General features: G+C 45.0%; 1 protein-coding gene across 13 annotated transcripts in view; it reads left to right on the top strand.

The window, feature by feature from the left end:
• The window catches only part of Asator (tau-tubulin kinase asator), a 595,476-nt gene that overhangs the window by 261,219 nt on the left and 319,597 nt on the right, over nucleotides 1-14,660 (top strand). For 3 of the 13 annotated variants that reach the window (XR_011712966.1, XM_071663250.1, XM_071663257.1), the window contains exon 1: nucleotides 1,621-2,023. The exons of 2 other annotated variants lie outside the window; for them this stretch is intronic. Coding sequence is in view for 10 of the 11 variants with exons in the window: in XM_071663250.1 (XP_071519351.1) it covers nucleotides 1,905-2,023 (119 nt within the window). In the remaining variant the exon portion in view is untranslated. Of the gene's footprint in view, nucleotides 1-1,618; nucleotides 2,024-14,660 lie in introns of those variants that run through there. 8 more of the 13 variants (XM_071663204.1, XM_071663233.1, XM_071663223.1 and 5 more) reach the window with 8 other exon arrangements.

Raw genomic sequence — 14,660 nt, forward strand, 5'->3', positions numbered from 1 at the left:
AGGGTAATGACGCCGTCCCCATCCGTGTTAAACTTAACCCAATTAAATAGTTAATAAAACTGGGATGGTTATGTAAGGTTCGCCATACGATATGGTTATTATTGACGCGAGGCAACTACCCAGTCCAACGTTTTCAAACTGAGGGGGGGGGGGGAGGGTGGATGGCATGGTTGTCGCGTTGTGGAAAAATTTCGAGGATGTAGAACATGGGAAACACTGACCAGCTAATGGCTGTTAATTCTTTCAACACGATGGTACGATGGTTGAGTATGATGGCTTGGTATCTGACCTGATTTAAGGATTAGGTCAAAGACCAAGCTTCATACCTTAAGGTTTTAAGTGTCGTGCTGAAGGGTCGTTCTGTCGTGCTCTAGCGGTTAACTGTCGTACTAAAGGATCGTTTTGTTCTGTTGTTGGGACTTAATGAATTCACTGCCGGTTTGAAATGACTGGTTTGCAAACTATGCTAACGACACTGACCTCATCGATATGGAGGTCACGTTAATTGTTCAAGTGATGTACAGCGTTAGAGGTGGTGAAGAGCTGTTGGCTGGCGGACTGTTAAGTGAGGGTCTACAGAGGAGAGTCTGTTAATGTTATTCATGGAGAGCTGGTACATCATGCTTTGTATAGTGGGTACCATGGGTGCATAACATAAGGGGAATATATATATATATGTATGAGACGTTTGAGGACAATATGTGGTGTGAGGTGGTTTGATCAAGTAAGTAATAATAGGGTAAGAGAGATGTAATAAAAAGAGTGTGGTTGAGAGAGCAGAAGAGGGTGTTTTGAAATGGTTTGGTCACATGGAGAGAATGAGTGAGGAAAGATTGACCAAGAGGATATATGTGTCAGAGGTAGAGGGAACGAGGAGAAGTGGGAGACCAAATTGGAGGTGGAAAGATGGAGTGAAAAAGATTTTGAGTGATCGGGGCCTGAACATGCAGGAGGGTGAAAGGCGTGCAAGGAATAGAGTGAATTGGAACGACGTGGTATACCGGGGTGGACATGCTGTCAATGGATTGAACCAGGGCTATATATATATATATATATATATATATATATATATATATATATATCATAATGCCCTCCTGACAGGTTGGAGCTGATGACACTTAACTACTAGGCTCTGGAACCCATTTAGAGAAATAACTGTATACGGGTATTACCGGACTCTGCCGGCATGTAGTTACACGGCGAGGGAAAAGCCACCTTTGGCAAGGTTGTACGTATCATTAGCACAGTCTCATCAAAGAACTTTTCGCTTCAAAGGAGTCCATCATCTCTCAGCTGCTGGAGGTAGTGCAGCCTTTGTATATTCGTGCATGGTGTTGAATCTGGGTTACTGACCGTCACACAGCGCACAGGAAGGAGCGAACAACAGACGCATGAAAGGGAATAAACAACGAGTGATTGTGACACCTGCGCCACACAACGGGATGACAAATACGAGAAAAAATATTTAATGAACGAAATGTATTGAGATGTATGAGATGGATGACCTGGATTGCTGAGAACTATAACAGCAAGTGACACACATCTTGGCTGACGTGTGACCTGTGATCCACTCACACCAGACCATGATTACGACGAGGGAATTACCCAAATGAGAGTGACGGACGCCGGGGGATGGACCTCGCCGGTGGAGCATCGTGGAAACTAATTTCAATATCTCTTTGTTTATGTACAGGAATTGTACTGATGTGTAATACAGTTACGTGAAAGTGTTGATGGAATACAGAAAGTGAAGAATATTCAGTGATAAGAATAACAGAAAACGAATCATATATATAGAAAATTACTCATTTACGAAACTGAACATAATTGAACTGAGTAATTAAGACTACTGGAAACATTCGGCAGCTCCGTTGACGAGAGTATTACATGAAAATACTCGGGAAATGAACGGAGTTACAGCCGACGGTACGGGCCCGCACCTCCCGCCTTGCCAAGTGACACATGAAATAATGCAGATATATTTCCACGTGGGAACTGCCACCCTGCCACGCTCCGTCACACTGTGAGTCCATTACTGTCTTTTCTTCCCTTTATTTAGGGGTTATTTAAGGGTGTGTCTCATAAACCTTTAAGGGAGCACGACGGGGCCGTACCTTCCTGCTAGGAGGGTCGTGCTGTCGTGCATTAAGGTTAATGCTAAATAGATAGGGAGTCTCTTGATGTGACAATAGACTCATTGAGGATTACTGATGATTAATATGAAATAAAAATCAAGCTTGGGGTCAGATGTCATCGTGTGTGGTTTGTGGTGGACGTCGTTAGTGTGGTGGGTGGTTCCAAGTGTGGTGGGTGGTTTGTGGTAGATGTTTGTGGTTTATGGTAGACATTGCCTTCATAAAGCACGTTGTTAGTAGTGGGTTTTGATTGTGATTAGTGTTCTTTGTACGTGGTAGATTATATTGTGGTTTGTGGTAGCATTGTTGTTAGTTTATTTAGACGTTTATGTTTGTGGTATGTGATAGATATTGTTCGTGGTGTAATGTAGTTATTATTGTAAATGGTTAGTTGAATATATTGTTTTTCGTGTTTTGTGGTACTACTGTTGTTAGTGGTTTGAGGAAGATATTGTGTTAGTGGTTTGTGGCAGGGTTTTCAGTTGGTGGTTTGTGATAGAAATTGTTTCACGGGTTTAGTGTTGGTAGATTGTGGGAGATATTGTTGGCAGGAGTGGGAGACTAACTTGTTTTGAGCACTGTAAGTGATGAATATTGGACGACATAGCAGGTGTTAATTGTAGTCTCCCTGGGCTGAGTGAGTCCGGGGTGGTGGCCTTTGGCGATAGGAAGGCAGCAGCAGCAGCAGCAGCAGCGGGGCTTGTGGCACACCCGGCTGGCACCCTTGGATGGCACTGCTCGAACCCCTGACCTACTTGGCTCTGGGTGCTGCAGTCATTACGCGGAAACTCGTCGCTCAGCTCTCTGTCACAGATGCCACCGGCATATTACACATGTTCGTGACGTCATGGAGGGCACGTCTGTACACCGCCTGGAGGAGGAGGAGGAGGAGGAGGGCGGCAGTGCGGGCGGCGGTGTTAGGACGCCTGGTAGCAGGGGGAGGCGGTGCGTGGGGTGGGTGGCAGTTTTGGTACAGCAGGTGGCAGGGACGGCACGTGGTGAGCCCTCCCTCCCTCCCTCCCATTCTGTCAGACACACGAGAACCTTACGCTCGGCTGCTGACGTAACCCTGAGAAAACTCGACTTTGGTAAGTCCTGGTCTGAGATGATACACTGCACAGGTGATAAGGACTCTTTTGTGCGGCCGGCTTGTGTGTTGGTTCGACTCCCTTCGTGTATGACGAGGTATCGGAGAACGAATACCTGCCCTGGTCTCTCAGTGTGGGTTGTCTGACGAGAAAAAACCACACAGAGTAAAACTGGGGAGACGATAAGAAGAATTTGTCGTGGAGTTCGCAGAGAGAGAGAGAGAGAGAGTGCTTCTGTGGCGAGGTTCCTAGAACTGTCTTCTCTTTCCTCGCTGTACCTTCCTGGGGTTCGTAGAACTGTCTTCTCTCCTCGCTTTACCTTCCCTTGCTGAACCTTTTTTTTTTCTTTGCCATCCTGGGGGTCGTAGAACTGTCATCTCTTCCCTCCCTTTGTCTTCCTTGCTAAACCTCTTCTTTACCGTCCTACCGCTCAGTAAATAATAGAGTGAGGGGTGGCTGTGGAAGTGTTGCGTAGTGATGGAGGCTGTTGGGTTCTTGAATCCCGATATTGGAATCATTTATCATGAGTCTCAGGGGCAAAGTGGAGCCGAAGTCGTGTGTTCATTATCTGGGCCTCCGGGAGGAGAACGTCAATACGTCGGTCCTCCGGCTCAGATTCTTTATGAAGTTCTCGAAGCAACGGATATGATGGTTTTAATTTCGGCCGGTGAGAGATGAGGGATGGAGGCCGTCATGTCTACTACAGGCGGGAGTCATCAGAAGGCGGGTCTAGGACCACTTCCCCGCGTGAATGCCTCATGAGTCAGTGTTTCACCGTGATCACTGGGTCACAGTTAGGCTTCATAAGAATGGCGTAAATCAAGAGTTATGGAGACGCGATCGACGTTTTTCCTTTATAACTTTGGCCGCGGGAGACATTAATCGTGATCCAGATTGAGCGAGGATTGGTTCATGGATTGTTGAGGTAATTCTAGCCGGTAGTAAAGGAGACTTTAACAGATCGTTTCGGACCTAAAACCCTTTTAGCGCGACGTTACGACCTTGAGAATGATGAGGTGCCTTTTACCCTTTAAAATGTAGGTAGAGTTGGTCGCTTCACCATCGCCAAGGGTCGTCCCGTCGTGCTCAAGGGTTGTTTGCTGCCGGACTGGAAAGGCTAAGGACGTCTTTTCGAAACGTGGAAAAAGGTGCAAACGGAAATTGAACGTAACCAGTAGCATTTCATATGTCTCCAAAGACTTTAAACCAAATTTTTTGGAATTTGAGCCACAGTTCTTGTTATTCTAAACGTGACCCGGAGGACCTTAAGAACTGGAATCTCAACTCCATGATCATAATGCTTTTGATAAAGAACAAAGTTCTTCAGAGTGAAGAACGTGACTCCCCAGAACGTTATTAAAGCATGTGGAAGTTTGGACAAAATCCCCAAACCATATATAATGTTCCTTGTCTCGTTGAAAACTACTTTAACTCGAACAGACCTTCACGACCTGCATATTTCCAGGATCTTGAACAAGATTTCAGATAACTTTAAAAAAGAATTCCAGAATTTTAAACGTGTCTTCCAGAACCTTCAAATACGAGTTGTGGAACTTTTAGATATGAACTTGTAAGGTCTTGAACTTGAAGACCATGATTCTGTAAGATCTTGAATAAAACGTATGGCATCTTGAACATTCTTCCCAGGATCTGGCATATGGTTGCTTAGAACTTCACTGTCGTTTATCAGTCAATGAAGATGACCTCTCATTCTGTGTATTATGAATCGATGTCCTTTTTTTCCCCTCCCTAGGGCTTTTCATACAATGTCCACTCATGACTGTAAACTGAAGAATAAAAGAAGAGAGTGCCTTCCAGGAAGCTGACTATATCTGTGCTGTAAACACGACATCCAGAGCTTTTAGTATAACATCCAAGGAACCTGATTTCCAGAGCCTCAGGGTTTCTGTTGTAACTTGCTGGTCCTTTGAATATAACACATCATGTTGTCTGCTGTGGTGTTCAGGACCTTGTGTATAACATAACTTTTACAACCTTAAATTCAACTCTCGAAGATCCTGAATGTGAGACTGGCAGTTGAAACTAAAAGTCCTCGAATCCTTTTCAGGACAGTGTGCATCACCCTCACGACATCGTCACTTTCACGTTATCATCACCTTCGTGAAATTGTGTCACTTTCACGACATTGTCACTTCCAGGATTTTGCAGAGGACACGCAGAACGCTGACATTTTACTTTGATAGTTTTGGATGACTTCCAGGACCATGACCTTGACCCTGACTCCAGGGACCTTTGACTTTGAATTCCAGGATCTTGACCCTGACTCCTAGGACCTTGGTTTTGACCTCCAAGGTCCTGCTTTTACCTGTGACTCAGAGGGCCTTAACTTTGACTATAATGACGTTCGCTTTGACGATCAAAACTTTGATTTTGACTTCACATCCATGACTTTGCCTCCAAGGATCTTAACTTGAATTCTCAGGACCTTTACTTTGACTTCTACTTCGTTTGCTTCGACTCTCAGGGACGTGACTTTGAAATTCCAGACGTTGACTTTGAATTACAAATATATATAGACCCAGGGTCTAAGCGAGGTGGTCTAGCCTTCCGAGGACTTGGATTAGACTTCCAGGACCTTGACTTTGACATCCAGAACCTCGATTTTGGCTTGTAGTTCCTTGAATTTAACTTCTTGATTCTTGAATTTGACTTCCAGGGTCTTGACTTCGCCTCTTAGGACTTTAACTTCGTCTCCCTAACCATGACTTTGACTATCAGGGCAAAAAAGAAAGAGAGGAAGTCTGGAACTGGCTGTCGGCAGGACGACCCCAGTCCAGGGGTAAGACTGGTGCAGGTGGAGGCAACGGTCGGTGCCGGACAGTCGTCGCCTGGGTAGCTGCAGGTGAGATTGATGACCTGCGTCAGGGTTTCCGGGATAGCTGCTCCTGACGCTGGGCTGACACTCGGGACAGATTGTCAGCTTCATCGTTCCGTTCTGTCTTTTTCCGCGTGGGGATTGTGAAGGCAAATTGTTACTGGCTGAACGCTGTTGTAATCTGACCTAGAGAGTGTGATACCTGTGGACCTGAGGTAGAGTGTGTGATACCAGTGAACCTGACCTGGAGTGTATGATACCTGTGGACCTGACCTAGAGTTTGTGATACCAGTGGGCCTGACCTAGAGTATGTGATACTTGTGGACCTGACCTAAGTGTGCGTAATACTTGTGTAAGCTGAACTAGTGTATATGGTTACTGTAGAAGGTGACGTAGATTGTGTACTGCCAGTGGAAGGTGACAGCGTGTTTAATACCGGTGGAGGCAAGGTAGAATGTGTAATGTTAGCGGAAGCTGACCTAAAGTGTGTGTACCGGTGAAAGGTGAGCTACACTGTGTGATACCGGAGGAAACTGAGCCAGAATGAGTGTGTGGTGTGTTGGTCTCGCTTTAACCTGTGACATATTGCATCACTGTGTTCTGGTGTGTTCAGGCGGCCCTCCGGCACTCATCATCGTGATGGAGGCCTGACAACAACACATGCTGCGATGATTCTTGTACAGTAACTCCCTGAGCACGACAGAACGTTCTTTTGGTAAGACGGTACGACCCTTGAGCACGACGGTACTACCCTTGAGCACGACGGTACGACCCTTGAGCACCACGATACGACCCTTGAACATGACGGTACGACCCTTGAACATGACGGCACGACCATAAAGCACGACGTCACGACTCTAAAGCACGACGATACGAACCTTGAACACGACGGTACGACTCTAAAGCATGACGATACGAACCTTGAACACGACGGTACGACTCTAAGGCACGACGGTACGAACCTTGAACACGACGGTACGACTCTAAAGCATGACGATACGAACCTTGAACACGACGGTACGACTCTAAGGCACGACGGTACGAACCTTGAACACGACGGTACGACCCTAAAGCACGACGGTGCGACCCTTGGGTATGACGGCACGACCCCTGAACACGACAGCACGACCCTTGGGTATGGTGGTGGTCTTGCCATAAGGGTCAGGTTAGAAGTCCAACCGTTGCACCCAGGGAATGAGTGTGAAGTACGGTGGAGGTGGAGGCAGTCCAAGAAGAGAGCAAAGTGATGAAATCAAGCATTGGATGGCTGCGGCCGTTGGTGATTGGTAGGAGCGTGGGGGAAGGACGAAGCCATCTATACATCTTCCACTTGTTGATATAAACATCAGCTGACCTGACGGGGGCCCCAGGAATGGGGACATCAAGTGATGGAAGTTAATTTTGTCCTAAAAGGTTTTCATGAGGCAAATTTTATGTGGGTCAGTGCGAGGTTCTTTTCCTCTTGGAATTGATTCGTCGGTTTAGCTGTTGCCGTACACGATTTGATCATATTGTCGTCGTCCACTGTAATGCATCGAGAGAGGTGCTGTAAGCTAGTTTGTTATTGGTGGTGGTGAGACCCACGCACCACGTGAGGCTGTAAACTCGTTTGTTATTGGTGGACGTGAGGCCTCGCTGATTGGACGTAAACTCTCGCTTGCTGGACGATAACTTTCCCTCGACCGTCCCTGGTATAGGTAGGTAATTTCTCAGCTGTACAGTTGAAAATGAAGTATTCAGCACGAAAGGTAAATCTTAATTGTTTGAGTTAACAGACAAAAAAAAAAGAAATAACGGCAGAACAGGCTTTTATGATTTCTTTCAATTTTTTTCTGAGAATTAGAATATAGTAGTAGTTGCTTGCTTACTGCGAAAGCACGTTGGTCTAGTAATCTTTGTTCATTGTTATATTTAATAGGCTGGTGATTTACTTACGTACGAATGCTTAAGAATTATATATATATATATATATATATATATATATATATATATATATATATATATATATATATATATATATATATATATTTCTTTCGTCTGTTTCCTTGCGCTACCTCGCAAACGCGGGAGACAGCGACAAAGCAAAAAAAAAAAAAAAAAAAAAAAAAAAATATATATATATATATATATATATATATATATATATATATATATATATAATCTGCTTTTTTATTCCACATTTAACGGCTGTTTCCATCACTTTTCTTTTATCTATCTCTGGCACAGTTAAGGTAAGAGAGTGTAGTAAGTCACCCATGAGACATGTTTACTTGGCTCTGTCCTCATTGCTGCGTGTTACATTCTGTATCCATCCACCGTTACCACAATGCACTTAATCTGCTGTCGGCTCTTAAGCATGACGATATGAACCTTGAACATACAGTAAACCCTTGGGCGCTATGGCACAAACCATGAACACGACGGTACGACCCTTGAGCACGACGGCACGACCCTTGAACACGAAGGTACGACCCTTGAGCACGAAGGTACGTTGTACGTTGGTCTGGCCTTGAACTAAATTTTTAAAGGATCAGGACGACATACCCAAGCGTTAAACGGCCATGCTCAGGTGTTATACCGCCGTGTTCAAGAGGTTAGAATGATGGAGGTGTGGTGTATATACCGAGGATTGGTGTTGCGTCTGAAGCGAGTCGGAGTGACTGCTCGAAAACCTCCCAGTTTTACTTAGTGCCAGGACATTGTGGGTTAGTGGGGCAGGTGCGGCAGTGGTCCAGTGGTGGGGGAAGATGCACGTGTGCACACATCGCCCAGTTCACTGTGCACACCATGAACTGTGAACCTCTCACCGCTGCAAGCCGGTGCGCGGAGGGTGGAGTCCCCCGCTCTTGCCAACTCGCCTCCGTTGTTTTTCCCAGATTTATGGCCGGGTCTCACGACGGATTTGTGTAGCGTTATCTAGAAATTATGGTTTATACCCTTTGTGCCTAAAAGTCATATCGTTATGTGTTGTTTAATCTTATCTCATTTTGGTGAAGGAACTTAACTAGTCATGTACGCCATTTGGTGTTGCAGCCGAATTGGTTTTCCCGAATGTTTACAATTCTTGTGACTTCCTGATTTTCCGTGTGCTTTATTTCTGGTGGTTTGCTCTAAATATTTATTAACTTCAAGAGGCTTGACATTTCTGTCTCATGTCGACACAGATTATCCTTAACAATTTTAGACTTTAAGAATCCTCTTATGAATGTTAGGTATTTTTGTGCATTGTAATGTATTCTTCGCCTTTTCTTTCTTGTTAGCACCATTTATTAACGTTAGATTCTAGCTTTACGAGCGTCCCTTTCTCTTTTAGTTTTAAGGTTCGTGCTTCGCTACCCTAACACAGGTTATCATTTGACAGTTTTAACATACCTGATGTTTCCCTATCACTCACATGGTACTCATTTTGAATATTAGTGTTTCCTTTATCAAGCAACGATTTTTCTCGATGATAATAACATTTCCACTGCAGCGCCCCGGCTATGATTATCACGGGTAGTCTTAACACTTCCACTCCGTCTTCCCAGCGTTGATTATCATGAATATTTTCAGTCTTCTGCTCCCTACCATTCAGTAGTAATGGTGTATATTAAAGCCGGCACAGTGGCGAGGCGTAGCAGAACAATTGTCTGGGTTGGGGAAGGCTGTCGCCTGCGAGGAGTTCTGTAGTATCGTGGACTGGGCTTGGCTGATGTCTTTTAAGGGTTGGGCTTTGTGGGATGGACTGGACTGGCGACTGTATAGGGTGTGGGCACTGTGAGCTGGGCTACATTGGTGTCTGTTGATGGTGGGTAAAGTGTAGACTCGTGGCTAGCTACGCTTACATCTATAAAGGCTTGGGTAATGATGACTAGGCTACCTTATGATTAGCCTACCTAATGACTAGGCTACCTTATAACTACGCTACCTAATGAGTAGGCTACCATCATGAGTTACTTGCTTCCTTACTCTCAGTATCCTGTGTTTCTTGTTCTTGCAGTTCATAATTCTATATAGCCTTCTTTCCCATGCTCGGTATTTCCCCAGTTCAAACTTTCCGTCCTCTCCCCTTTCACCACGACCTTACTGCCCTACTACCTTAGTTTCTCTCATTTCTTTCCTCCCTTCCTTTCTAATGGACTTTCATACTTTCCCCCCGTCCCCTGTCTATCATTTTCATACGGTTTCGGCTCCCTTACATCTAAGCTTCTTTGCTCTTCTACTTCCAGTTCCCCCATCACCCATACTTTTTTAGTTGTTTACCAAACTTTCAGATATTTTCTTTGCATATTCGCACTTCAGTATTTCATTAATGATTATTCCTTTTACGTATAATGCACATTTTCGCCAATGATCAGTCTCGGTAATCTTTTTCCAGGGATGTATGTTTTACGGGTATTTAACAGATGAAATTCAACTTCGCTGGGTACGAAAGAAGTAGTTCGCAACTGTGTGTATTGTGGAGTTGGCAAGAAGTGACCACACTCTGTCGAGGGTATTGATCTGGTGGCCTGAACACCCACCTCCTGGCGGCACTGTGATTAGAAACTTGAACAGGAAACATGATCGCAGGAGTTTAGTCTGTAGTCAGCAGTGTTGTTATGAAAGTAGATTAGCAGCGTTAGACGTGTTAGATAAGCCGATAGTGTAATTCGAGCCAATTAGTAGTGTTAGGCGAATCAGTAGTGTTAGACGAATGAGCTGTGTTAAAACTCCGTAATGTTAAAGATTTGTTTCTTGAAGTGCTATCCTGAGAAGTTCTCTACAGTATCCATCGTTCTTTTCAGTTGTGTGACTGGGACAGATGTAGAGAACGACTGAAGGTTTGGTTCGTCTCTGACAGGTGTAGAGAACGACTGGCAGCTCGATTGTGCTCTGGTTGTGAAAGAGAAATAGAATGAACCCAGAAAATATCGTGTTTCCTTACGTGAGTTTGTACTTGTGAGGAGGTATTGTTCGGTGGAGGTTAGGCCCCTGGCGCAACGCAACCGTGTTGTTTTTAGATTTTAGTATCCTAACTTATAAGTTATCCCCAGAATTTGATGGTAACGTAAGAAATGTCCTTAACCCCACAAGCGCATCGGTACGTTGCGAACGCTTGAGTTCGACGGGAGACGATCCTTGAACACGACGGTTGTGATGACCAGGCCATAATAGCCAGTGGCGTGCTTGTACCGTCGTCGCACGGCTCCAGGGGTTATGCTAGTGCACGTACACAGGAGTGGACCAGACACACGTCCGTCCGTCCGCATATGCTGCACTCTTAAGATGTCTATTACCACGACGAACCACCTACCTTGTTAACGGAGTCTACCCGCCTGGATGGCTAAATAACTCCCACCTTCCCCCTCCGTAGGTCATAAGGACGTAGGGAGAGAGAGAGAGAGAGAGAGAGAGAGAGAGAGAGAGAGAGAGAGAGAGAGAGAGAGAGAGAGAGAATATGTTCGTGTTTCTCGAAGCCTAACTTCCTTGTCTGCTGGATCTAAATGTTGGGAACGTAAGTTTACCTCCCTCGCTCGGCCCCACACAGTTGACTCTGCTTTTCTGCCTTCACCCATAAAACTTGGAGGAAAATATTTGGACTCCATTTTTGTCCTCTATATAAACTGTTTGATAGTCTTGGATGAGAAGCGGGACGTGGTGTCCTGGCCTGAAAAGCGGGCTGGTGAAGGTAACATGTGTTTATACAAATAGTTCCATGCGAACACACACGCTCAGACGCACACGCAAGCACACACACACACACACACACACACACACACACACACACACGTAATCACAAAGGCACAAGCATATGAACAAACCCACAAACTCGAGCCTGTTAATTATGTCCTTCACAAACACATGCCAATTATATAATATCCTTTGAGTTTTCATATTATGTTCTGTACGTCATGTATATGTATTTTTACGTATATATCAAGTCCTCAGAGATGTGTAGAAATACATATAATGCTCGGTATTTCTTTGTGTGTCAGAACCTCTCGTACGAATGAAGGATGTAAGAATGTGTGTAGCGGTGCGGGAAGGCGTTCATCATGGCTGCCTGGCCTCCCTCCCTCCGACCCCTCCCGGACCCTGCCAGGACACCAGGCTTCCTCCAAATACCAACACTTTTCTTGCAGAAGAAGAATGTTCCTTATCACACGAGGCTCTACTCCATATGTTTCCTTTGTGCTGTGCTTTTTTTTTTTTTTTACGATGGAATTTCTGAGGAAAGACTGGACTAAAGTCATTTTTTTTTCAAATTTTCATTTACACAAGTAAATAAAACCCGTTGAGGAGAAAATGTAAACATCAGAGGGAAGATAATGATTGAGTGATAGTCTTGTACCCAGGACTAGTGTACAGTGTATGGCGCCAGGCATCTGGAAGGTTCGTGAATACTTTATGTGAAACGTCTGGCGATGTCGTTGCTCGCCTGTAATGTGATAGGTTGGAAAACTTGTGCTGGAAGGACAGTGTTGAGGTGAGTGTTTTGGTGACGCTCTCAGCCGTTACGTTTTGTCTCAGTTCCTTCAGCATGACGTAATGACCCTTGAGCATGACAGTATTACATTTAGGTAACGACGGACTGGCTTATGGCGTAACCCGTGAGGGGTCAGGTCAAAGGCCGGGCCGTCATACCCAAGGGTCTTAGATGTGTTCAAGGGTCGTACCGTCACCATGAATTAGGCGAGGAACCTTTTACTTCAACAGGACTGTAAACATACGGGATGATGTACCAGTTAGAGTGGTTGAAAGCAGTACCGTTTGTAAATAGACTTGAATATTTTGCTTCAAGTCCACGATTAACATCATCTGAGCCTCCATAGTCAAATGATCAGTTTGCAGGTTTTCCTTTTTGAATCGTCTATATACATTTCTACTGTTATCACACTAATCTATGAGTTTCTGATCTTCACTATCATTCACTATCACAAACAGCTTTGAGAGAACCTATGAGTCTGTCACTGCTAGAATTCCTTTTTATTCTTTGGGGAATATTATGGGTTGTACTGTTGGTCATGAGGTGTACTGTTGTGATTATGGGTTGTACTGTTGTACTTATGGGTTGAGCTGTTGTTGTCATGGGTTGCACTGTTGTGCTCATGGGTTGTACTGCTGTACTCGAGGGGTTGAATGCAACCGAGGTACTAAGTGTTTGCATTCTCTACCCATTTATTACTTTTTTCTTTTTATTGGTATGCTGTTTATACGACAAGATTATATTCTGTGTACGGAAGGAATGTATTTTTTGGCGAAGTTGGTAGTCCGAACACCTTATGAACATAGTAGAAGGGACTCTTAGGACAGGATATGTATATATATATATATATATATATATATATATGTGTGTGTGTGTGTGTGTGTGTGTGTGTGTGTGTAGAGAATATGTAATACACTTGGAAACCACACAAATTCGAGACATTATAGCAGTCCCCCGCTGCCTAACAATGAACCTGCTAAACGAAACAAAAGTACTTCCAAAATATATTCCACTCAGTATGCTCGGCGCTCTCTTCTTTGTGACAGCATACAGCCCCTGCCGCCCAGACTGCTTCTTAACCGACCACCTACCCCCAAGGAAAAATAAAAAGCCCGCCCCTGCCTGACACCATCAGTAACCATTAATTACGTATCCCCCCCCCCCTCTCCCGCTACAAACACGACATTGACAACACGTACACAGACCGCAGTGACCCAAGAACTAAATAACCTCCCTCCTAACCCATTCTGAAACTCTCCTCCCCCAGAGGAGCACCCATCTCAAGCTCCATTCTCCATTCCTCGTCTGCGTTCAGAACACTATACCCAACGGTACAAACACCGATCCTGCACATTATAAGATCCCCTCTACCTAGAACGTAACGTCCATACTGTAGGTACTGGTGTGTGTGTGTGTGTGTGTGCTCCTCGCCTCACGTACACGAGCACAACATACCACAGATGTGACCTGTGGTCCCACACAGTGACTGCTGCTGCAGGAGCCACATGGAAGGGATACCCTGGGTAGGAAGGGATGGTAAGCTCCTTACATCATCTTTGTCTAGAGACGATGGGAATTCTCACGTGGCTCTCTCTCTCTCTCTCTCTCTCTCTCTCTCTCTCTCTCTCTCTCTCTCTCTCTCTCTCTCTCTCTCTCTCTCTCTCTCTCTCTCTCTTCTCTCTCATGCTCCTGATGATATTAAATGTAGTTTAACAAACACCTATGCCAGAGGTCTGGGTGTAGCTCTCTACCTTCGAGATAACAGAAGAGCTTTTAGTCTTCTGGTAAAGCCTTTTTTAATACTGGTACCGTTCTCTGTCATGTGATGATCATGGATATGGATGACGTACTGGGCAAGGATATGTGTTTCCCCAGCCGTATGGCGAGGGTACAGTACAACCTTCGCTGGAATCTAACGTAACAAAAGCCGAGGGACTTTCCTCCACTCGATCCCCTAACTTCATTATGAGGATCTCGTATTGATAAACCTCTGTAAATCTTCTATGGATGATATGAGGCAGACGTGTGATACCTATACACGCTGGTCAGTCTCGTAACGGGGCCACAGGTCCCTGTGAGGGGAACAGATCCCTGTGGTCCTAGTGATCAGCGAGTGCTGGTGAGCTATGATACCACACACAAACTTTCCTGGG

The sequence above is a fragment of the Panulirus ornatus genome, chromosome 1 (assembly GCF_036320965.1).
Source record: "Panulirus ornatus isolate Po-2019 chromosome 1, ASM3632096v1, whole genome shotgun sequence".
Classification (NCBI taxonomy): domain Eukaryota; kingdom Metazoa; phylum Arthropoda; class Malacostraca; order Decapoda; family Palinuridae; genus Panulirus; species Panulirus ornatus.